The sequence below is a fragment of the Pongo abelii genome, chromosome 11 (assembly GCF_028885655.2).
Source record: "Pongo abelii isolate AG06213 chromosome 11, NHGRI_mPonAbe1-v2.0_pri, whole genome shotgun sequence".
NCBI classification, from domain to species: domain Eukaryota; kingdom Metazoa; phylum Chordata; class Mammalia; order Primates; family Hominidae; genus Pongo; species Pongo abelii.
The window spans coordinates 71,177,364-71,201,902 of NC_071996.2; the positions used below are offsets into that span (position 1 = coordinate 71,177,364).

The 24,539-nt window shown below is 36.6% G+C and overlaps 1 protein-coding gene across 2 annotated transcripts in view; it reads left to right on the forward strand.

Moving 5' to 3' along the window:
* CERS6 (ceramide synthase 6) overlaps nucleotides 1-24,539 on the forward strand; it is a 320,581-nt gene that overhangs the window by 166,631 nt on the left and 129,411 nt on the right. For both annotated transcript variants that reach the window (XM_024243197.3, XM_054549443.2), the window contains exon 4: nucleotides 12,974-13,031. In XM_024243197.3, the coding sequence (XP_024098965.1) occupies nucleotides 12,974-13,031 (58 nt within the window). The remainder of the gene's footprint in view (nucleotides 1-12,973; nucleotides 13,032-24,539) is intronic.

Sequence of the window (24,539 nt, forward strand, 5' to 3'; positions counted from 1 at the left end):
TCATACCAGGGATACAGGAGTGGCTTAACATACATCAGTCAATAAATGTGATACAACACATAAACAGAATAAAAACAAAAATCACATGATCATCTCAATAGACCCAGAAAAAGCATTTGACAAACAAAATCCAGCATGGCTTTATGTTTAAAACCCTTAGCAAAATTGGCATTCAGCAGACATACCTGAATGTAAGAAAAGCCATCTATGATAAACCCACAGCCAAAATAATACTGAATGGGGAAAAGTTGAAAGCATTCCCTCAGAAAACAGGAACAAGACAAGGATGCCCACTTTCACCACTTCTCTTCAACATAGTACTGGAATCCAAGCCAGAGCCATCAGACAAGAGAAAGAAATAAAAGGCATCCAGATCAGTAACAAGGAAGTCAAACTGTCGCTGTTTGCTGATGATATGATTATATACCTGGAAAACCCTAAAGACTCCTCCAAAAAGCTCCTAGAACTGATAAAAAATTCAGCAAAGCTTCTGGATACAAAATTAATGTACACAAGTCGGTAACCCTTCTATACACCAACAGCGACCAAGTGGAGAATCAAATGAAGAACTCAACCCCTTTTACAATAGCTGCAAAAAGAATAAAATACTTAGGAATATATCTAACCAAGAAGGTGAAAGACCTCTACAAGGAAAACTGCACAACACTGCTGAAGTAAATCATAGATGACACAAGCAAATGGAAACACATCTCATGCTCATGGATGGGTAGAATCAATATTGTGAAAATGACCATACTGCCAAAAGCAATCTACAAATTCAGTGCAATTTCCATCAAAATACTATCATCATTCTTCACAGAACTAGAAAAGCAATCCTAAAATTTATATGGAACCAAAAAAGAGCCCACATAGCCACCTAAAATTTATATGGAACCAAAAAAGAGCCCACATAGCCAAAGCAAGACTATGCAAAAGAACAAATCTGGAGGCTTCAAACTATACTATAAGGCCATAGTCACCAAAACAGCATGGTACTGGTATAAAAATAGACACATAGACCAATGGAACAGAACAGAGAACCAGAAATAAAGCCAAATACTTACAGCCAACTTATCTTCAACAAAGGAAACAAAAACATAAAGTGGGGAAAGGATACCCTATTCAACAAATAGTGCTGGGATAATTGGGAAGCCACATGTAGGAGAATGAAACTGGATCCTCATCTCTCATCTACAAAACTCAATTAAAGATGGATGAAGGACTTAAATCTAAGACCTGAAACTATAAAAATTCCAGAAGATAACACTGGAAAAACCCTTCTAGACATTGGCTTAAGCAAGTTTTTCATGACCAAGAACCTAAAAGCAAATGCAGAAAAAACAAAGAGAAATAGCTGGGACTTAATTAAACTAAAGAGCTTTTGCATGGCAAAAGGAAGTCAGCAGAGTAAATAGAGCACCCACAGAGTGGGAGAAAATCTTTGCAATCTATACATCTGACAAAGGACTAATATCCAGAATCTAAAAAGAACTCAAACAAATCAGCAAGAAAAAAAAAAATCAAACAATCCCATCAAAAAGTGGGTTAAGGACATTAATAGACAATTCTCAAAAGAAGATATACAAATGGCCAACAAACAGGAAAAAATGCTCAGCATCACTAATGATCAGTGAAATGCAAATCAAAACCACAATGTGATACCATCTTATTCCTGCAAGAATGGCCATAATAAAATCAAAAAGTAATAGATGTTGAGATGGATGCAATGAATAGGGAACACCTCTACACAGCTAGTGGGAATGTAAACTATTACAGCCACTATGGTAAAGAACTAAAAGTAGAACCATTTGATCCAGCAATCCCATTACTGGGTGTCTACCCAGAGGAAAAGAAGTCATTATATGAAAAAGATACTTGCACACGCATGTTTATAGCTGCACAATTCACAATTGTGAAAATGTGGAACCAGCCCAAATGCCCATCAATCAACGAGTGGACACAGTTTATTTATCCACTCGTTGATTGATGGGCATTTGGGCTGGTTCCACAATCCATACACACACACCTACACACACACACACATACATATATATTTATATATATATAATGGAATACTACTCAGCCATAAAAAGAAATGAATTAATGACATTTGCAGCAACCTGGATGAGATTGGAGGCTATTATTCTAAGTGAAGTAACTCAGGAATGGAAAACCAAACATCATATGTTCTAACTTATAAGTGGAAGCTATGAGGATGCAAAGGCATAAGAATGACACAATAGAGTTTGGGGACTCAGGGAAAGGATGGGAAGCGGGTGAGGGATAAAAGACTACAAATTGGGTTCAGTGTATACTGCTTGGGTGATGGTTGCACCAAAGTCTCACAAATTACCTATAAAGAACTTACTCATGTAACCAAATAACACCTATTCCTCAAAAACCTATGAAAACAAAAAAAATTTTTTTAAAAAGAAAAAAAAATAGAATGATCCTCCTCAGCCAACTAGGATCCATTCCTGTTCATGTTAATTTAATTTAATTTTTTCTTCTCATCGAATTCCCCTAACAACCTTAAGAATTAGGTATTTTAGTCCCCATTTTCAGATAAAGAAACTAAAGACATTTTACTCTGTTGTTAATAGATACGGATTTAGTAATAAGTGATGGATTCTACCTCATCCCTGTGGAAGTTCTGTTACTCAGTCTCGTGTTTTGTTATGAGACGTGTAGTAGAGCCTGCAGCAGAAAACTGACACCAAACAGGGTAATAAAGAAGGGGAAATTCACCTTTTGTTTTTTTTTTTTTTTTTAAAGACAAGGTCTTGCTCTGTTGCCCAGACTGGATTGCAGTGGTGTGATCACAGCTCACTGCAGCCTTGACCACCTGGGCTCAAGTGATCCACCCACCTCAGCCTCCTGAGTAGCTGGGATTACAGGCACATGTCACCAAGCCGGCTAATTTTTGTATTTTTTGCAGAGATGGGGTCTCAGTATGTTGCCCAGGCTAGTCTTGAACTCCTGGGCTCAAGCAATCTGCCCAGCTGGGGAAATTCACTTCTTAAAATCAAATGTACATGCTTTGTGAAAACTTAAGAACTTTGGCTTTAGTTTTCTCTTTTCCTTTGCAATCACAGTATCAGTGCTGAAGAAGTGACTTTTTGTCTTCAGTCAGCTTTCAGATAAGAAAAAAATTACATAGAGCCTTGATGTTCAAGGGACACATGACATTAGTTTGACTCTAAATAATAATAAACATTTGGCTACTTTTGCTTGAAGCACACACTAAAGAATTGTGACCTTTGCCAGTGCATGCTCCAAAGTCATATTGACTGGATTTAATTTTGGCCACAATAGATCAATATTTTATTCCCTTTTTTATCCTTACACTAGACAATGGTTAGTTGGAAAATTCTTGCTTATCTTTTTCTGATTCCCACAAATTATGGTCATTCAAATGAGTGTAAATAGACTTTAAGCTGACAATTATAAGATTGGTGTATATTCAGGGGAATTCTAGTAGTAATGAGAGGTATTTTATAGGCAGAATTTCACCTAATAGAATGACATTGAATTTTTTGCAGATGTATTTTGAATAGATTGTACGGACTAGGGCTGATGTTGGGAAGAGACAGATACCAGTGGTGCTGAATTCTACCTTGCTGGGTGCTTGACAAGGGTAGTCAACTTGGAGAGAAAAGAATGGGTCCCAATAAAGAACAATATGGACTAGCTGTTAATGGAGCCTATGGCCAAAGCACTAAAAAACAAAATCAAAGTTAAATCTGTGAAATAGAACATAGTGGATTTAGAACTATATATGCATACAATATCTGATACACTTCCAATGGCAATTTTAGCCCTAAAGGCATGAATACAATGACAGGAAAACAGGAAAATTAATTATGATGCTTAGAAAAAGGATGGCTGGAATGATGGCGTAAAGAACAAGTCATATGACGTTTCTCAGTATGAGAGAAGGAAAAGACATATTCGTTTAATACATTTTGAGTGAGCATAATTCTTGTGTACAGAATCTTTTAATAATGAAATATTTTACAACACAGAGTAAATGTAACAAGCACAGAGACTAATATAATAAAAACCCACCCAGTAATATTTGATGCTGTTTTAAAGGACGGAAATATTACAGAATCAGCTAAAGCTCCCCATATACCCCAGGAGTGTCCAGTCTTTTGGCTTCCCTGGGCCACATTGAAAGAAGAAGAATTGTCTTGGGCCACACATAAAATACACTAACACTAACGATAGTCATTGAGCTAACAAAAAATCACAAAAAAATCTAATAATGTTTTAAGAACGTTTACAAATTTATGTTGAGCCACATTCAAAGCTGTCCTGGGCTGCATGTGGCCTGCAGGCTGTGGTTTGGACCAGCTTGCTGTGTGCTTTCTTTGTTCTTTACTCTTCAAAAGTGACATCTATCCTGAATTTGATGTTTATATTTTCTTGTTTTGTTTTTACTACATATATGTGTGTTTATATATACGCATATATATGAGAGACATATAGCATTCCTTTGCAAATCATCAGACTTTCCATAAGTGCCTAATATATTTTTTGAATCAATGATTTAATGAAGACTCTTCTGCCCAAATTAAGTTCACCTTTGATGGGAGAATGAAAAGTGAATAGGTGAATGGGTTTGACTTACCTCCAACCTCAAAGACTTTGCATTGGTAATTCTGTTCCCTTTCAAACAGAAAGAGCTGAGCCTTAAGCAAATGAAGAAAACTGTTTGGAGTTACAGAGTTAATTATTGATGGAAGTGGAAATAGTTTCAGGAAATGTTTGTCTTAAAGCAAGAATTCAAGTCTGCATAACCTGTCCATCGGATGAGTAACATCTTTTCCCCTAGCTATCATATTTCTTTGGGCATTAGTTTCTTTAAACTAATGAGAGCTTGAAAGCTACTCTAGAAATTTAGATTTTATGTCAGTTTCCAAAAAGGAATCTGTCATCACCTTTATTTTATTGTTTAAGACATATGGCATGTTTTTCTAACTACAGTCAATTTGCTTCCTCCCTAGTTGATGAACATCTCCATTGAACTCAAGTAATAAAGTCAGTGTCTCAGTAACAGCTCGAAAAGGAGACTACTGACCTAAAAATCATGTGACAACTTTTTAACAATGTTTACAGATGAAACCAATCAGTTAACCAAGGCTTCAAGCCTATTCCTCGCTTCAGAATGTGGTGTCAGTTGAACTCATGGAAACAGAGTAGAATAGTGATTACCAGGGATAGGGGTAGGGGAAAGAGGGAGATGTTGGTTGAAAGATAACAAACTTTCAGTTCTAAGATGAATACATTCCAGGGATCTAACATATAGAATGGTAAGGTGACCTAGGTTTAAAACTAACTAGATTATGGGAATCATTTCACAAAGTATCTGTATATGAATTATCGTATTGTACACCTTCACATCATACAATTTTCTCTTTCAGTTATACCTCAGTAAAGCAGGAAAAAATTGCCATGTTACAGTCTTTGGAGAGAGACACTTTGGCTCAAAGCTCATGGGACGAGAAAGAATTTTGTATCTGAATCATTAACGTGCTTGAATATGTCTGATGGCTTTGTTAGACTTATTAAATGCAAAATAATTGAAGGACCTTATTTTGTTCCACAAATCAAAAATTCATCTATCTACCCAAACAAAGGCCGAAACTGGTGACTTTTAAGAACTTTAGATGTCAGTTTAATCTGTAAAATTTGATATTTATACACTAAAGAACACTATACTCAAAAAATAGGCAGTATATCAGTTATCTGAGTTTTTTTCTCACACTTGTGGCATAGTTACCCATTTCTAGTCTTGAGTTTAAGGTCACAGGACCCCAAGATGTCGATGGAGACCTGGTGTGAAAAATGGGGACACCTGTTTTCTTTCACAAAGTTACTTGTTAAATGTAGAAAAGTTTACAATTCCATGCATCTTCTGTCTGTAGAATAAGGTCATAGATGGGCTCTTAGGGACCCTACCTAGGCTGTTAAAAACAATGTCTGCTTCAAGAAAATTTAAGAATGCAGGATTAGATGCCTCTGATTTATGTGGACAGAAATATACTGATGTTCCTGTAAAACACCCGTAAGACCGAATCGTTGCATTCAGTGAGCTGTTTTTCTGCTAGTATACATTCATGACACCAGCTCTGAATAGGATTTTAGCTAAGTCATTTCACATTGAGTGTGTGCTTTATATTATTTAGAGAAATGAAGAGTAGACAAAGTCTTATTTGCCCTCCTACCTTAGCATAGAAAAGGAGCTGAAACAGAGATGGTAGCAGCAGAGTAATAGTATTTATAGTCAAAATCAGATTTTAATTTATGTGCTAAAATTTTTAATATTTAATAGTAAAAATCGTGATCTCTGGAGTCAGATTGCTTGGATTTGAATCCCAAATTCACCATGTACTTTGGCAAGTAATTTAAACTTGCCATCTTATAGTACGATGGGAATTATAGTGGCACAGTGTATCTATCCCACAGAGTTCTTACAAAATGTATGTGAGTTAATATATGTAAGACTCTTGTGATGGTATCAGGTATAAAGTAAGTACCCATGAAATGCCAGCTGTTACTGTTTTGTGGAAATAAATAGGTGACACCCCCCCAAGAGAACCTACTATAAGTAAAAGGACTTCACAAAGATGACTATTTCTATCAAACTTGAATCCACAATTACTTCATGTCCAAACTTTGTGGAAGGGAATGTGTCACATATAATATGGAAACCTCATTGGAAGGTTTTTATAAATTCCATTGTACTTGACTGGAAAACTGATAAAAATGAGTGTAATATATCTATCTTGTAGCTTTCTTCATATCTCATGAAAGTCATCAGCTCTGAGTTTTGAGTGGAAAAATAGGCACTTAATCTACTTTGTTCTTAGAGGTAAAGTGATTTATGTATTTTAAAGTAACACTGGATTGAAGTCTATATTTGTTCCTAAATATATTCTGCTCATTTATCCAACTGTATAATTTCACTTCATTTGTAATAATTTGTAAGATACAGCACAGTGATTTATATTGTGTTAAATTTTATGAAAGAAAAATTTTAATGTCATTAGGTATAAGCCATACTTCACCTCTCTTCATGGATTTGATAATAAATTAGTTAATCTTTTTATTTAGGTGATGGAAAAGCTGAAATGAGAAATGTCTCAATTAATAAAATCAATTTCAGAATGAATAGAACCATATACTGATTTTTTGGTGCTCTAGGAATGTATCTTAGTTTTACACACAATAACAGTATTCTTCATTAGCTAGACCATTCCAGAGTTGACTATTTTTTATTCCAAATTTCTATCAGATTGATTCATCACTTTAGAAATTGGATTGGCAATATATGTCATCTCTCTCCCCTTTTTTGTTTATACTTGCACAGTTCCTGGAAGTAGTTGATAAATTACTTGATCTATTGTGGTTTAAATATACTTAAAAGTCAGTAAATAAAAGGAGCACTCGTACTCTTAATAAAAATTTAGATGTCAATTTAGGAACTATTCTTTGCAAGCCACTGTTTGTGGTCAGAAATGCAAAGATAAATAAAACTCAGTCCTACTCTACTTGGAACTCACAAGCAATTCAAAGGCTTCTGGCTATAATCAAAGAGAAGGAGAGGAGGTAAAGAACAAGTCAGAATTACAGTGTTTTCTATGTTGCAGCATCCAGAAAAAGTGGCTTTATGGAACAACTAGAATTTGACATAAATCCTGAAGGAGCCACAGTGGCTCAGCAGGTAGAGAGAGATAAGTGAGTAGGACAGAGAAAAACCCTCTGGGTAATGATTGTTAATAAGCTTAATATTATTTTAGCTACCCTGGTATTGAAAAGAAGCATCTTTTCAGTCCTCTTCTATCCCCAGATTTGCAAGCAGTCAGTTGCCATTCATCAGGGTAGAGACAGTTCTCAATTATGCAGCATCCACTAATATCCACCAGGTTAGAAACATCATTTTAGCTGAATACATTGTCTTCAATTTTTAGGTATAAAATCAGGAAGAAGTAGCATAGCTTAATGGTTAAGAGTTTGGATGCTGGAACCAAACAGCCTAATTTCCAATCCTGACTTTCTCTCTTACTAGCTGTGTGGCCTTCAGCAAGTAATTAAACCCACTCTGTGCTCATTTCCTCATCAGGGGAAAAAAAATAAAGATGTTGATAATAGTGCCTACCTTGTTGTGTGGAACAGTTTCATTAAATGACTTCCTATTTGTAAAGTGCTTAGAAGAACTCAGGGGATAGAGGAAGTACTATATAAAAGTTGTAAATCAAATGGCCCTTGTATGCCTGCCGTGGTCTCCCTAGAACATGTACTGAGTCCTGGGGGATGGTGGCTGCTCTGGATGATTCCCCTACTTCTGCTGCCTCTGTAGTAGTTTACAGTCCCTTGCCTTTTGGGTGACACCTGGCAACAAGACCTGAGACCTCAACGCTCTGATTTCCTGCTTCAAATGCACATTTTAGTAGTCTTGATTTTAACAAAGAGCCCTGTTCAACCTTGTTGTGTAAGGACAATAAACCAGATTCAGTGGGTGGTAGTTTTTACTAGCTTCCTATTCTAATTTTCAGGTTTGAAAGATATAAAAGGCTTCCATATCCAAGCAAATGTAGTGGAACACATTGACGTCTCTAGGCAAAGCAGGGTGCTCTAATTCTGCAGAATTTGAGAGAGGGCTTTAGAGTCACTGCTAGGTTGGTGTCCCAGTTTTTCCACGTAGCAAGTGTCTGGCTTTGGACAGGCTAATCCCTAGGCTTCTTTTTCCAATACTGGTCTTACAAAGTTGTTTCCTTATTAGGAGTCTTTCTGGGAATTGGTGGTCCTTCTAAGCATCCTCCACAGATCATTTAGGATTCAACTTCTGGTTCCACTAGCTAAGCTAACATTCCTCCCCTGCAGCTTTCCAGGCCCTGAAACAGGGTGGTTGTCTTCACTCCAGTTTTGTGTCCCTGGGAGTTTATGCTTTACTGAACAAAATCCCTCTTTTGCCTGTTTAGTGGTACATTCATAAAGGCACAGAAGTAAATTTATGTGTTTAATTTACCTTGTTTAACCAAGAGTAATCTTTAAGTGTTTAAAGAAATAGTCTTAGTCTATTTCTGTTATCAGAAGAAGTCTTTTGAAATTTTCCTGTAAGAATGAATTTAATGCTTCCTTTCCTTGTTTTCATTAATCTAAGAATTCATCCCTTGATTATTATTGCTAAATATTTTGTATTAAATTATCCCTTAAAAACAAGAGCATTTAATTTGGCAGTGAAATTTAGGGCAATGATTTATGTTGCTAACCATAGTCTTTTTATGCTAGAATTATACTTTTTGAAATATTATTTTTGTTTGTATATTGGTGGGTCAGAATAGGCTGAAGTAATTTTTTCATAAAGGTTAATGAATAATGTATTTTCAGAGCCTCTGAATATATGAGAATACTTTTCATATATTCCTCTGCAAATGAGAGGAAGTTTGCCTGGCAGAAGCTTTCTTTGATTGAGTCTTCCCTTTCTTTTGGCATTTAATAATACAGCAGAGAACTGTAAGACCAACTGGGTATTTGTTCTTTTGATGGTGATTTGTTTTCTTTGATTTATGTGTGTCAACTTGTTGTTTTTATGCTTGAACACTGAAGTATTTTTTTTTAATTTTAAACCTAGGATTCAAGATTTTTGTCAGAACATCGCTTTGAATTGATATTGTTTGGAATGTAGTTTAGTTGTCTGTCTTTTTTTTCAGTTCACATTTTTTTTAGTCTTTTTGTCTTTGATTATTCTATTTCAGTTCTTGTATTTCCTCAGAAGCAACTATAATTAGATTTGTTTTCTAGTCTTCCAGATCTAGGATCTTTTTTCGTCTTTGGTTCATTTCTCTGGCCTTATGGGGGTGTTTACCCTCTATGTAAATGACTTAATTTTATACTGTATGTATCTGTGTTCCTCCCCTCCAGTGGATAATAATGCTGCACTTCATTTTTCAGACTCTTTGCAATGCTTCTTTATTCCACCTGTAATCTCTTTATCTTACCCAGCAGTCTTTTATTGACTTACAACTTCCTGTTTTGTTTCAAGGGGTCATATCTTCTTGTATTATATTGGCAATGCCTAAAACTTTCCTAAAAATTACTAATGATTCCTCTAGGAAGTCATTTTTAGGAGACTGTTCTTCCTTTGAATCTTTAACATGCCCTTTTCTTTCCACATTTATTACTACTCAGTAGACCCATGCTGACATTGAGCTGTTATGTTCATTCCCGAATTTAGAGATACTCATCTAGACCTGCTAACAGAGGGGATGTGTGGATTGCCCTCAGCCCCACTCTCTCTCCTCCTGTTTGTTAGTAAGTGTCCTCTTTTAGATCTCTGATCTTGAAGCAGGTTGATGTCTATAGACTTGGCCCCATTTTCAGTGAAAGTTTCATATAAAGCAACTATCTGCAATAGCCTTGTTCTTTGTTGCTTTATATATGGATTATGTAAGAATGCCAACCTCCAGAATGCAGTACCTTCATAGGTCATCTTGTTCCTAAATCTGCCTTTCTGTCACTGAAACTGCCAGATTTCACAGTGCATCTTCTTCCCAGTTGGCTTTTGAAAGTAGCCATCACTAAGATATGAGGTGGGGGATTCCGTTGCTGCCTCAAGAAACGTACGTAATCATTTGTGGCAAAGGGCAAAGTTTCCGACTGATAAAGATTTTGCATTTCTATACAAGATGGCAGAAAGTGGAGACAGGGTGATATGCAGATGAAGATTTCCCTACTTCCTTCAAGGCTTGTGACTTTTCACTGCTAATCACATTTTTTACATCTAATTTCATTCTTTTTCTGTTTTAAGAATTCTTCCCTGATTCTAGCAGTAGGTTGAAGGTCATATCTTCCTTTTCATGGTTGCATGGACTTTATTATTTATCTCTTTTACAGGTATCTTAGTAGAATAGAAGATTGGGAGGGACTATATCAGGGACTGGTAGCTAGCATTTAAAACAATAACATATGAAACTCCACAACTTAAAGAAGTGCTTTTTCAAGTTGCAAGATGCTTGAAAAATTTTGCTTTCTGCAGATATTTTGTGGAAATAAACTCTGCCTTGTAAATATTCATCGCAAGTTGCTATTCAAATGATGGAGGCATCAGTGTTCCTATAATAGAATCTATGTGTTATGAAAACTGGGTCATTTTAGTGATGAAATAAAATATAGATACATAAATGATGGTAGGAATTCCAATGACTTCTGTAAAACTTTTTTATACATAAAAACTGCCTGATCACTACCTACTAACAAGGGTCTTAGAACTGAAACAGCTGTTATAAATAATCTAATCTCGGAGTTGCAAATTCATTTGCCTCCAGGGGCCAGACAAGGCAAATGCATGAAGTAGGCTAGTTCCATACAGGAAGGATTGGGAGGGACTAGAGAGAAGTAGAGATAATACTTGTCCTACCAAATCCTTGAGGCATCATCATAGTACAAACCCACTCTCCCATTATAGAGATGGAACTGAGATCAAAGGATATTAACAGATTTGCCCAAAGTTAGTTGAGTCTGTCTTGACCAGAACTGGGTACATAATTTGCAGAATCCAATGCAAAATAAGGTGCTGGGTCCCCTGTTCAACAACTATTAAGAATTTCAAGATGGTAACACCAAAGCATTAAATCAAGCATGAAGTCTTATGTGACTGCCTAAGTCACATACCCATGAAGATATCCCTGGTTTTAATTTTTGATCTAGAATTTGTACAACCAACAGAAACTTATCACTCTCACCCATAACCACTGAGAGATTGGTAATGGAGATGGAGTTAAAATTAAGTTCTTAACTTTTTTTTTTTTTTTTGAGATGGAGTCTTGCTCTGTCGCCCAGGCTGGAGTGTAGTGGTGCGATCTCGGCTCACTGCAAGCTCTGCCTCCCAGGTTCACACCATTCTCCTGCCTCAACCTCCTGAGTAGGTGGGACTACAGACGCCTGCCACTATGCCTGGCTAATTTTTTATATTTTTAGTAGAGACGGGATTTCACCGTGTTAACCAGGATGATCTCCATCTCTTGACCTTGTGATCCGCCTGCCTCGGCCTCCCAAAGTGCTGGGATTACAGGCGTGAGCCACCACGCCCGGCCCTTAACTATTATACTACAGTAAGTTAATTGTCTTTTCTTACAAGATAACTTTTTTTTTTAATGATATCAGGAATGCCATTTAGTGACATCCAGCCAGCTTTTAAAGGCATAGTTATTCATACTCAGAAGTACAAGAAATAAAATTGGGAATTTAGTACTAGAGTAAGAGTTTTTTGTAATAAGTACACACACACACACACACACACACACACACACACACGTATATCTTGTATTTTAAAAGACTTAAAACATTTCCATCATTTAAAATCAAAAGAAAACTTAAAAATTTTTCATTAGAAGTAAAAGTCACAGCTAGACCATAAGTTTGGCATGGTATAAAATTGTCATTTATAGTTGTAATTTGATGTTTTTAGATTCTATATGTCTTCCTTTAGCAACATCCACAAAGATGTTGTTATAGTTGTTAAAAGACAAAGTGAAATTCTTACCTAATTTTAAAATATTCACTCTTTTAAAACAAATATGAACTTCAGTTAACTCCAGTTGTTAGTTTTGAATTATTTGTGTGATTCAGATATTATACCTTCATATTATCAAATCATATCCCTTCATGAGTGATAAACAAGAAGAAGTTCACATGTTGGAGAATGAGAAGATGAGCAATTGGGCAAATATTGTAATTAACAATGAAAAAATTAAGTTATGAATATAATACTCAAAATATTTTCTATAAACCATGTATACCAGTGTATGGCTTCAGCTAGCACTGAAATTGCTCATTAAGTTTAATCCTTAGTTGAGGTAGGGGGACAAATTTAATTTAATGAACTCTTTTCCCTCCCTTACATATTTCAGTATATGCTGTGAATATATAAACTGAATGTCACAGAATTTTTTTTAACCTTCTACAGGTGGAGATTTTCATTTTACCTTTATGTATTTACCTACGGAGTCAGATTCCTGAAAAAGGTAGGATCTCTCAAAATATTTTACATAATTCTTATGTAAGTGTATGTCTATATCCTGGTTTTTTTTTTTTAATGTGTGACTGTAATAATATTTTAGATAATCATATCAGGCTTCCTAAGAATTATTTGTGCATTTTCATTTGACTTACAAAAATATTTTGGATGTTGCTAAGTCCCATATTCACTCCAGTGGGTTATTTATTACTTTTCAGGCATTAGGAAGCTTGTAAAATCCATCTGATGCTTTGAAAGAAGTTAGAGTTTCTACATCACACAATTTGAAAACATGAATTGTTGCAGCATGTATTACCACTGTACTCTTCACCAGTAGAAATAACTATATATAATATAAATAATAAATATATAACATATATTAACATATAATAAATATATAACATATATTTATATAATATACAACATATATTTATATAATATATAACATATTATATATAATATATAGTATATATTATATACAATATATAAATATTTATATATTGTATATAATAAAGAAATGTATATTATATATTTGTTATATAGAATATATATTATATATATTACATAATATATTATATATTATATTATGTATTATATAATTATATATTATGTATTATATATATAATATCTGTCTCTCTCTCTCTCTCTCTCTCTCTCTCTCTCGCCTAGTTATTAACAGGGCAGCACTAACTGCTGGTGGAAAATCTCATTTCTTTCGTAAGATCGTTTCCCCTGCTATTGCTTTTACTATAATCCTGCATGAACTGAGGGACCGGAATCTATGAAAGTAATTCCTTGTGGCTGCTATAGTCTTTCCAGGTTATTTCAGTTCTTACTGGAACTACTATCGGGTTAGACTCCTTAAATAAAACCCTACGAAGGCCTATCTTCTCATAGTCGTACACATATTAACAATAGTGATTTGGCATAACGTGGGGAATTATTTTTAAAAGTTCTCTATAGTATTAGCCTCCAAAGTGGTATCAATGTTATCTTTATTTATTACAGAATTTTTGTTAAAATTGGGAATGCACCAAATTTCATGCCTTATTAATCTTGTAAATATTGACATGTAAATTTTAAATACATTTAAGATTTTAAAATCTGGGTTATCAAATATTGTCTGCCTTTGGTGAATTCTATTATAAATAGTGGTTGTTTCCCATTATCGTATTTTTTTAGAGGATTGTTTTTTACTTGTAGTCTTTTCCTTTGGTAACTGCACTTATTTTCACTTAATAAGACGATATGGCCCAGAGGCCATTTGAATCGATTTAGAAGGATGAGTTTTACTCTGCTGGGTTTCTGTGTATGAGGAAATTCTCAACTGGAGTAAATAAACATGGTTTAAATGGCTTATTTTGGAATTCTGTTCTAGTTTTCAGATTTACTTATCTAGAAAAAATAAAATGGCTATAGAGCTTTTGTGCTTATAACTTTACTACCTTGGAAGAGGAAACAGCTTTGGATGGAATTTCAGCTGATGTGAAGGAGGTGTGCTTCATGGGAAGGTCAGGTTGTTAACTAAGGTCAAGGTTTGGAATTCATGCCTGGTTCTGTTGGTGAGGGGCTTTGTTGGTGAGAAAGGAAAGAGAGAATGAGCACGTTTTTTCTCTTTTCCTTTAGGCCTGCTGGATATAGCCTCTCTAGGTCTCATACGGCAATGCAGTTATCTGTCATCAGAACAGGAAACACTTTGACACTTAGCTCTGGTTCACTCTGTCCCTAAACAAATGGAATGGAATGAGAATAATTTTTATCCACCAGTCCTCAGTGAGTCTGCACAAGGCAGTAAGAGGAACTGTCAGTAGATCGTTTCCTTGGAAATTATTTTTTCTTAAACTAGACCAGTTTTATGCCAATTTCCTTTCAACTGCCTCTGGTTATAACAAATGCTTTTTTTTTTTTTTTTTTTAATAAAAAAAAGGAAAGGAAAGAAGAACTAGACATTGTTCTTCTTGTTGAATTAATTTGTGTGGGAATTTCTTTCTTTAATTCCATCCAAGCAGCACTCAATTGTCAATGAGCTGTGTAGTTTAGTCTTAATCATAATGTGAAGTAGAAATGCATACATAGAATTCATCTGACTGAAATAGCTTTGGAGGACTTCATAAGCCATCTTGTCCAACCCTCTCATTTCACAGCTCAGGAAGCAGAAATCCAAAAGAGGGTAGGTGGCATTCAGAAGGTCACACAGTTTATTAAAAGCTGAACCTGACAAGAAACACATGCTCCTCTTTCTTATTCCAGAGCTCTCTCCGGTTGGCAAACCTACCCTAACTGCCCTAACCTCAGCATGATTTCTGAGTGACTTCCTTCTTTGGGTAGCAGACTTGACCTAGCCGAGTCATTATTGCTTATTTGTAGAACTTTAAATACTTCTTTTCATGTATATTTTTAAAATATTTGTATTAACTTTCTTGGAATGGACAATATGTTTGCCCATCTAAACTGAGAGAAAAAAATTAAGGATGCTGCATCAGAAATAATCAAAACAAGGTAATTCAAATTTGTATAATACCTTAAATTTTAGAAAATAAGAAGCACATAGTTCTATCAATACAGCATAAATTTGTCTTTGTGTTCAGATTCTTCCAAAAAGTACAGTAGGAAAATTCTCATAATACCAGTGTAGTGGATCCATTTTAAGAGGTGAGAGGCTACAGCTGCCTCTTACTTCTAGAATCAAAAATATGGATTATTACATGTGCTGTTAGAAAAATCCCTGACAGCTTGCACTGATCGGTTTTCTTCTGTCTTTAGGTCAGATGAGCCTGTTGTGTCTCATTTTCTACAGTGGTTTAATAAGCACCTATTCTACCCTAAAAAATAGGGAAGTAGACGCTACAGAACAACCTTACAGACATGTTAGTGAACTATTCAGTAAAGTTACTGCTGTGTTGGTAGGAAATATTTAAGCAGTTGAAAGTAAGCCTGACAATATAGTCTTATTCTATAATTGCTGTGTATAAGAGAGTCTGCTCATAATTATAATTGGCAGAGTCAAATACTTTTGTTAAAGAAGACCTAGAAATACTTAAGGTGCTCTGAAGTCCTAGCAGACAGTGTATGCATACAAATTAACACATTTTCCTAGGTTCTATTTTTTCTTATAAACTACATGTCTGACCATGTGGGGTTTTTGTTTGTTTGTTTGTTTGTTTGTTTTTTGAGATGGAGTCTCGCTCTGCCGCCCAGGCTGGAGTGTAGTGGTGCGATCTTGGCCCACTGCAACCTCCCCATCCTGGGTTCAAATGATTCTTGTGCCTCAGCCTCCCAAGTAGCTGGGATTATATGCGTGTGCCACCATGACAGGCAGATTTTTGTATTTTTAGTACAGATGGGATTTCACCATGTTGGCCAGGCTGGTCTCGAACTCCTGACCTCAGGTGGTCTGCCTGCTTCGGCCTCCCAAAGTGCTGGGATTATAGGTGTGAGCCACCACACCCAACCCATGTGGTACATTTTATATCACAATTTATTTCGCACACATGCATGTATGTAAAAGAAAAGTTACTCAAGATATAACTATGTCTAATTTCAATATCCGTCAGGGGTCTATAGGAGATAGAAACCCCAGAAATTAATTTTTGGAGTGACTGTAATATAAAGAATCATTAATCAGAGGGAACCATCAAGCCTGTGTTGCTCAAAGTAAATTGATCTACTGTTTACTACCAGTCTGCAATGAGATAAGAAGCTTGCACCTGAATGTAAAGCAGCTCCTCCTGATTTTTGAAAAAGTCTATCTATGAAGAAAAGTTAGCTGAAAACAGTGTGCTTAGTGATCTAGTTAATTTACCTAGAGTGTAAGCTCCTTATGTTGTTGTGGACTTGTAACAGGCATTTCAAGGACTGGCCGTCACCCATTAGCACCACACTGAGGTATAGTGGAGGTAGTAATAGCAGGAAGGCACTGCCACTGTCAGGACAAGGGGATTACAGAACATAGAGGCTCAAAGGAAGAGCCATGGAGCCAGAGAAGACTTCTGACAAGGGGACACTGACTAGCTGGTGTCCCTGAGGGAGCATGAGGGGCTTGGCTCTGGGAATGTGGAAAAACTACAAATTGGAACCAGCTGCTGCTGCTGGAATGAACTGCTACTGCTGGAGTGAAGACGCACTGCTGGGTGGGTGTGGAGGCAGGGGATGAACGTGATGACAAGAACTAGAAGCAAAACAGAAAGGAGCAAGTCCCATCTTCCTCTTGCAGCCTTCCAGCCTTCCTCAAGTGCTTCTAAGAAGCTAAACTTGGCGAGGCACCAGCTCCTTAAAGCCAATAGAAGTGCGGCTTGCACAGTCTCTGCTCTGAGACCGGCAGCAGTTTCTCAATAACTAGCCCAGTTGTCTCATATTGCTGCATTCTGAAATGTACTCTGATAAATCTTATTATAACTTATTTTATTACATTTTTAAAACATGAAGGTTGCCCCGTTACATTGACTTCATGACTAACTGCTGGGTGAAAACTTGCGGTTGAGAGTGCCCCGTCAGACTGAGTCCTTTGCCCATTCCCTTAGACTTTCTGAATCCAGCCTGAACTAAGGTGCAGCCTTTCATTGTTCATGTGGTGTTCTCAAATTCAACACACAAAGCCACGAAATGTTCCCTGGTTTCATACTTTGAGATGTTCTCTTTTGTTTATTGCTTAGTTTGGAATCTTTCTGAAATGGGAACAAGATTGTAATTTTTTTTGCCTATTTTGAGACTGAAAATAGAATTTGTCTAGCCATTAGAATATGAGTCCATTTAAGATTTTGTTCTCTGTGTCATTTAAAAAAATCTTAAAATTGCTTGGACTATGTTGCTGTTTAAGGAGGCTTTAAATTTGGTTTTAATGAAAATGACCCCCATGAAATACTTCTATAAGAAGTGCACATGATATGTAATACTAACATTGGGAAGGGACCCTAAAGATCACCTATCCCAAATTTCCCATTTCAGAAAACAAAAACCAATTTCAGAAAGATGGATTGACTTGCCCGAAGCAAAACTGGAAGCCTGTTTTGCTGTCTTTGGACTGTCTAGGTTAAAAACAATAACAACAACAACAACTTAGATAATTTTTAAAAAGCTAGCAGTTTAAGTAACTTTTTATTAGTAAATTTACCTTACTAATGAAAACTAAAAGTCACATCAGTATAGAATGATAAGATGGAAGTCAAGATTGAGATTTCAGTCTTGACCCTGCTCATTATACTTAATGGAACCTTTGCTCTCTGCAAGCTCATTTTTCTCATCTGTAAGATGAGAAAAGAGAGGTGGTCTCTGCTGGGAATTATTTGTGTAAGTCCATTGTCATCCCTTCACATGAAAAATTCTGTTCTGTTGCTGCCTCCTACTTGGTAAGACCCGTTGTCCTGGCTGTGCTTCGATGCTTACAAATAGGTAAACATCTGCAACCAAAAGATCTTGAATAACCAAAGGAAATTCTTCAGTGCTGCTGCTTATTGCATTTTCCTTTCCCTCTTCTACCTACACCTACCCTCTTGCATATGTTCTGATTCTCCTGGTCCCTTTCATTTACCCTACCTCATTTTCCGTCTGTGTTGGCTTGTGCCTGGCATTCTATCTGAGGAGGGCATTCCAAGGCCAGTGAGAAACCAAGGATAACGTGACTGTGAGGCCCTGCAGAGGCAGTCAGAACGCCTGGGTTTGTTATTGAATTCTGCCATTAATCAGCTTTGTGACCTTTACGCAAGCCTCTTAATCTCTCTTGGATTTAATTGCTTCATCTCTAAAATCAGTAATGTAGACTATCCTAACTAATGGCTTTCAGCTCATATCCCATAATTCAGTAAAGAATTTGAAATTGCTCGTAAGTATGGTGAGCTGGTCCCACCTCCTTGGAAGGTGGCACGGTAATGCAGAATAATCTTAAATATCTTCCTGTATTTTGACCTGGCACTCCAACTCCTATGAACTTATCCTTAATAAAAAAATTACCAGGCACGGTGGCTCACGCCTGTAATCCCAGCACTTTGGGAGGCTGAGGCGGGTGGATCACGAGGTCAGGAGTTCAAGGCCAGCCTGGCCGACATGGTGAAACCCTGTCTCTACTGAAAATACAAAAAAAAAAAACAAAACCAAAACCAAAAAAAAACTTAGCCAGGTTTGGTGGCACATGCTTATAGTCCCAGCTACTCAGGAGGCTGAGGTAGGAGAATTGCTTGAGCCCAGTAGGCAGAGGTTGCAGTGAGCTGAGATCCTGCCACTGCACTCCAGCCTGGGGCAATAGAGTGAGACTCCATCTAAAAAAAAGAAAGAAAAAATTACACAGGAACACAAAATATGGATGTGTGAATGTGTGAAGTTGCTTATTACAACTTGTGATAATGTGGAGGTGATAGATATTCACTAAACGTATATGAATATATACACATATATAAAATAGCAAATCCAAAGCAGAACTTAATGTCTCATATTAGAAGAATATTTTAATTATCAAAGTGACAAAATGACATGCAATCTTTTTAAGAATAACTATTCTTAAAATGTTTAGTAGAATGTTACATGAAAGTAACAATCTCATGTATGTGTTTTACTGTGGTAGTAATGTAGTGGATAAATCACAGCAGTAGGTAAAAATGAAGACTCCTTTTACAGGTAGAAATTTGGAGGTTTTTTTCAATATATCTTTAATACTTTATTTTCTATTAAATAAAATTAACTCTAAAATGTAGGAATTGGAATGGAAAAGATTATACATAGGATTAGGTGTACCTAGGTCATAAAAGAACATGAGGTTGTGAATTTTAAAGAGGAGGAAATAAAAATTAAAAGTTGAATTCCATTTAAATGGCGAAGAAACAGAAATGTTTGGTCCAAAAAAAAAAAAATTCAGCTGTTTATGTTTGCCTAGTTCTCACTGTTTTGCTTTATTTATCTACTACTTTCAGCTGAACTCATACTAGCAAAGCTGAGAATTTGTGGTTGCTGCATTCTTGATAGTTTTGGATCTCATCAGAAATCACCTCCTAGTTTTCAGACTGGGTATAGAAATTCCTTTTTACACAAGTTGATATCATTCCACAGAACAATTTTTTCTCTCCTTCTATGTTATGAATTTATTTTCTGCAGTGTAACTAGCAGACCATCTATATACTATTCATATTAAGAAACTGGTTGGACTAAGAAAAATGTTTGAGGTGATGAATATCCCAGTTACCCTGATTTGACCATTACACATCGTATCAAAAAAAAGGTATCAAAAAAAAAAAAAAACCACATTACCCCCAAAATATGTACAACTACTATATATCAGTTAAAATATATAAACAAAAATTCACTTCAGGGATTTTTTTTAAAGCTAATTTGTTCTTTATATTTTGACGTTTAAGGAAATATACTTTGACATTATCCATTGCCCAGGATAAATTAAAAACTTTTTCAGATGATAAAGTTATTTCATCAGCACTGAGATTATAGCTTATAGCTTCTTGTTTAATGGTATGCAATACTTTGATTTTGGTTTTATAAAATTTTCTGTAAAGAGCATTGAGAAGCCTTTCCTCATGTTGTCTCTGTATTGTGTTTAGGTTGTGTCTTGAGAGAATGGCATTTCAGATTGACAGCTTTCTTCAGGCTGTGAGGTATACAGACTTTAGGACTTCATAAAGCTGAAATATAGATTTTTGGGGGAGATATTGGGAATTCTTTGAACTCCAAGAGCAAATAGTGGCTGCTGCCTTCTGAGTACTTGATCTTTTGTAATTATACAAGAGTTTCTGGATTTGGTGTTTTATAAAACCATAAATCTTATTTTTTCAGCTCACTTGATAACATAGCAACTTTGTAAAAACTCTAGAAATAAAAAAAAAAGAACGCATGTCAGAGTCTACCAAAATAATACTCACTTAAATATGATTTTCATTATTAGACAGTCCCCTAAAGGCATAGACTTCTACTCAAAAGTTTAGAGTTGAACTTGACTATGAAAAACATTGGTCTAATTTATATGCTGTGACAAAACTAGCTTTACAGGCTTCCTTTGGCCGGAGGCAGTGCTTGAGAAGGGAATTGCATTAGTATTCATCTCCTGTTTCTACCATGGGAAATAGAAAACTAGCAACTCCCAGAAGATTCAGGTAATTTGATAGGAAGTATCGATCCATGTATCAAAATCTGTACCTGCACATTCACTCTGCATTAGCTGAACCATCATCAGAGACCTCTATGACACAGAAAGAAAAATGATTTACTGAATTTAGCAAGGAAAGCATTACTCAAGTGTGTTTTTTATAAAATGTGAAAGCTAATGGCGTTCACATACAATGATCACCATAATAGAACATTTTCCTCATCAACAACAATAATGAAACAAACCAGATGTTCTTTGCTTAAGAACAGCTTTCTGGGGGAAGTAATGAGATGTTCTACTTCTGCTTGTGAAGCTGATGTTCTTTCTCAGCAGGGAAGGGCCTCATCTTGTCTGGGTGTGTTTGGGACAGGGGTGGGGTGCTTAGGACAAGTACTTGATGTGGAGCAGAGCAGCAGGAATTCCGATCGGACTAGCTCATGCGCTGATTATAGCTCTGTGTGTGGTTCCAGGGGAACTCTAGTTAAGGGAATATCTGGTACTTGGTCTGCTGTCAGGTGGGACAAATGGCTTAGTGTTTGTGCTTTGTTTTGTTTATGTTTGCCTCCCTTCTCATTTATTAATTCACATGAGAATAGGCCTGCCTGACAGGGGCCGTTGCTGTCATTGCTTAGGATTTATTAGTCAAAAATCTGGTGATACTAGTCATCTTGGAATGACTGTTCCAAAGCACAGACAAGATGACCATTTTGTGCCCAAGAAATGTAGGCTTCCACAAGGAAGCGAAGAGTGAAAAGGATAAAATAACTTTTTCCCTGATAGAAATTAATCTATATTGATACAGGTAGTTTTACCTGAGTGGGGTAAAGAGAGCCTGCTGGAGTGAGTGCTGGCAATGTTCTCGATATGGATAGTGATGTGTTTACATATCTAGACATGCATCAAATTTCTGTGTCCTTAGGACCGTGTACTTTACCTTAACAACTTAATAGCGTCTGTTAATCCTATAGCTGCCATACAAAGCAGTCCCTGCGTGTTGCTGAATGGAAATGTGGGCATAAAGCATTCAAGTAGAAAAAGCTGGGATTTAAAGGGTGTTCCATTCCTGGCTATTTCCAAAGAGCTTCTGTTCATACTGGTGGGAGATACTGATCTCTGTTCATTTGTTCATTCTTTCTTTAAGTATCTGTTGAGCACCCATCCTATGACAGCTGTGATTGTGGGCACCATGGATGAAACAGTCTGAGACACTTAACCTTGTGGTGCCAAGGCTATTATTACTCTTCTTTTCCCTGGTATCATCAGTAACATGGGAACCTAATTCAATTTAGCAGACATTTATTAAGCATCTATGCACAAGACATGGTGTCAGATGTAGGAAGATATGGCTCCTGCCTTCAGGGATTTTGTAATCTAGCAGAGAAGTTAAGCTTTGTCTAAAAATACTTACATAATATCAGGCTTTGTGATAAGTGGAATGTTGCATTAAGGAGATGGGACGTTTTAGCCAAAGAAGGCTGAGTTTTCCTGCTTGTCCTCCTTGTTAAAGATACCCGGTGTTTGTGTGGAAAGGGCTTCCTCACTTTCCTTCTCCCTGACCTTAATATATAGTCTCTCATCTTATTAACTCATTCTCTACCACTAACCCATGTCTTCTCTGTATTCTCTTTCCATCTTCCTCCATATACCCAGAGTGGTGACTGAGTGGAGTTGGGAACTAAAGATGATGGTAGAGAGTCATTTCAGATCTTTCCTCCATCCCTTGGCCCAATCCACGCATGGATTGCTGTAAAATTACATCCTTAATCCTGGCCAGCAGAGCTTAACCACCAGATGTTGATGTCACTATTCCTTCATTACCATTTAACCCTTTCACAGGCGACATGATTGCTCAGACCACTTGTCCTTCCCAGCCGCCCCATTTCACCCTTCTCTGCACCACTTACCTTACTTTCAAATATCAGATGAGTATTACTGTACCGGAAATGTCATTTTCTTTTAGACGTGTCTTTCAATTAAACTGATTGTAATCAGTTTAACCGATTTGTTCTTGAGAGTTCTTCCCTGGCCTCCCATAGAAACTGCACCGAACAAAGTCCCCAGCTTTTCCTCTGGACATTAGCAACTTTGACAAAGGCAAATGAAACATAAAACTGTCACCTAGTCTTTAGACTTTCCACTGCCCCACACATTCCTGTCCCAGGCAGCTGGATGCATGGCTTCCTCAGGGTTTGCTAATGTAGCATCATGTACATGGAATGACCATCCTCACCTTTACCTAAAACCTACCAGCCCAGGTTCTTTGTGGATCCCCTCACCATTGAAAACCTATAATGTTAAGCCCTTTAAATCTCTAGTGTATAGGTTGGAAGGTTGTATTGCATATATGTAAAGCACCTTGCTTCATCCCTGAGCCACGAGAGGTGTTCAGTAAATAGGAATTATCATTATTATCATACAGTATAATTCACTACTTAAATATGAAGTATCATGTCTGAGTGCTTTCATCTCAAATTTATTTCCATCCAGTTTTGTAAGCTGCTCACAGCAGGGCCTCATACCCCACATGAATCTCCTATAGCGCTTGATATCCAGCCAAATAGATGGTTCATACTTGAGTAATGGAATAAAAAAAAAATGCCACTTTGCTATTTTGTAATAATTTTGTTAAAAATTTTTTGGGGAAAAGAACTTTAATGACTAAAATCAAGTATGGTATAGTAATTAAGTGAGAATTCTCATTATCTCTTGTTACCCTATTTCCCATTATTTTGCCTTTTTAAAAAATGTATGTGGAATTAGCAGTAAAAATGATCTACCGTAGGCGGGGGGCAGTGGCACACACCTATAATCCCAGGTCTTTGGGAGGCTGAGGCAGGCATATCACTTGAGCCCAGGAGTTTGAGACCAACCTAGGCAACGTGACAAAACCCCGTCTTTACAAAAAAATATAAAAATTAGCCAGACGCTGTGGCTGAGGCAGGCAGGTCTATTGAGCCCAGGAGATTGAAGCAGCAGTGAGCTATGATCGTGCCACTACACTCCAGCCTGGGAGACAGAATGAGACCCTGTCTCAAAAACACAAAAAAGATCTACCTTCAGAATGTTAGTTCTGAATAGTTGGTTGGTTGGGAATTTTCCAGTATTTTTCTCTTGTGTTTAAAGGAGAGTGTGTATATATATACACATATACATGTGTGATCTGGTTAGTGAAGCTGTGGTAGCTGATATCCAGGGTCCTACCACTAAGAAGTGACTGAAGGATGCTTCGTGATGTCTCCATTACTACAGTGTTAACAGAGTAATCAGGGAGCATCAAACTGACTCTTGGGCCCTCACAATGGAAGATCAGGTACTCTTGCCTCTCCCTGGCACAGTACAAGGTTTCCTGGTAGTATAATGAAAGTTGCAGAATGGAGTGTAACCATTTTAGCATTTCACTTGCCCTCTCTTTCCAGAGTACAGTAAAGGCCCGTA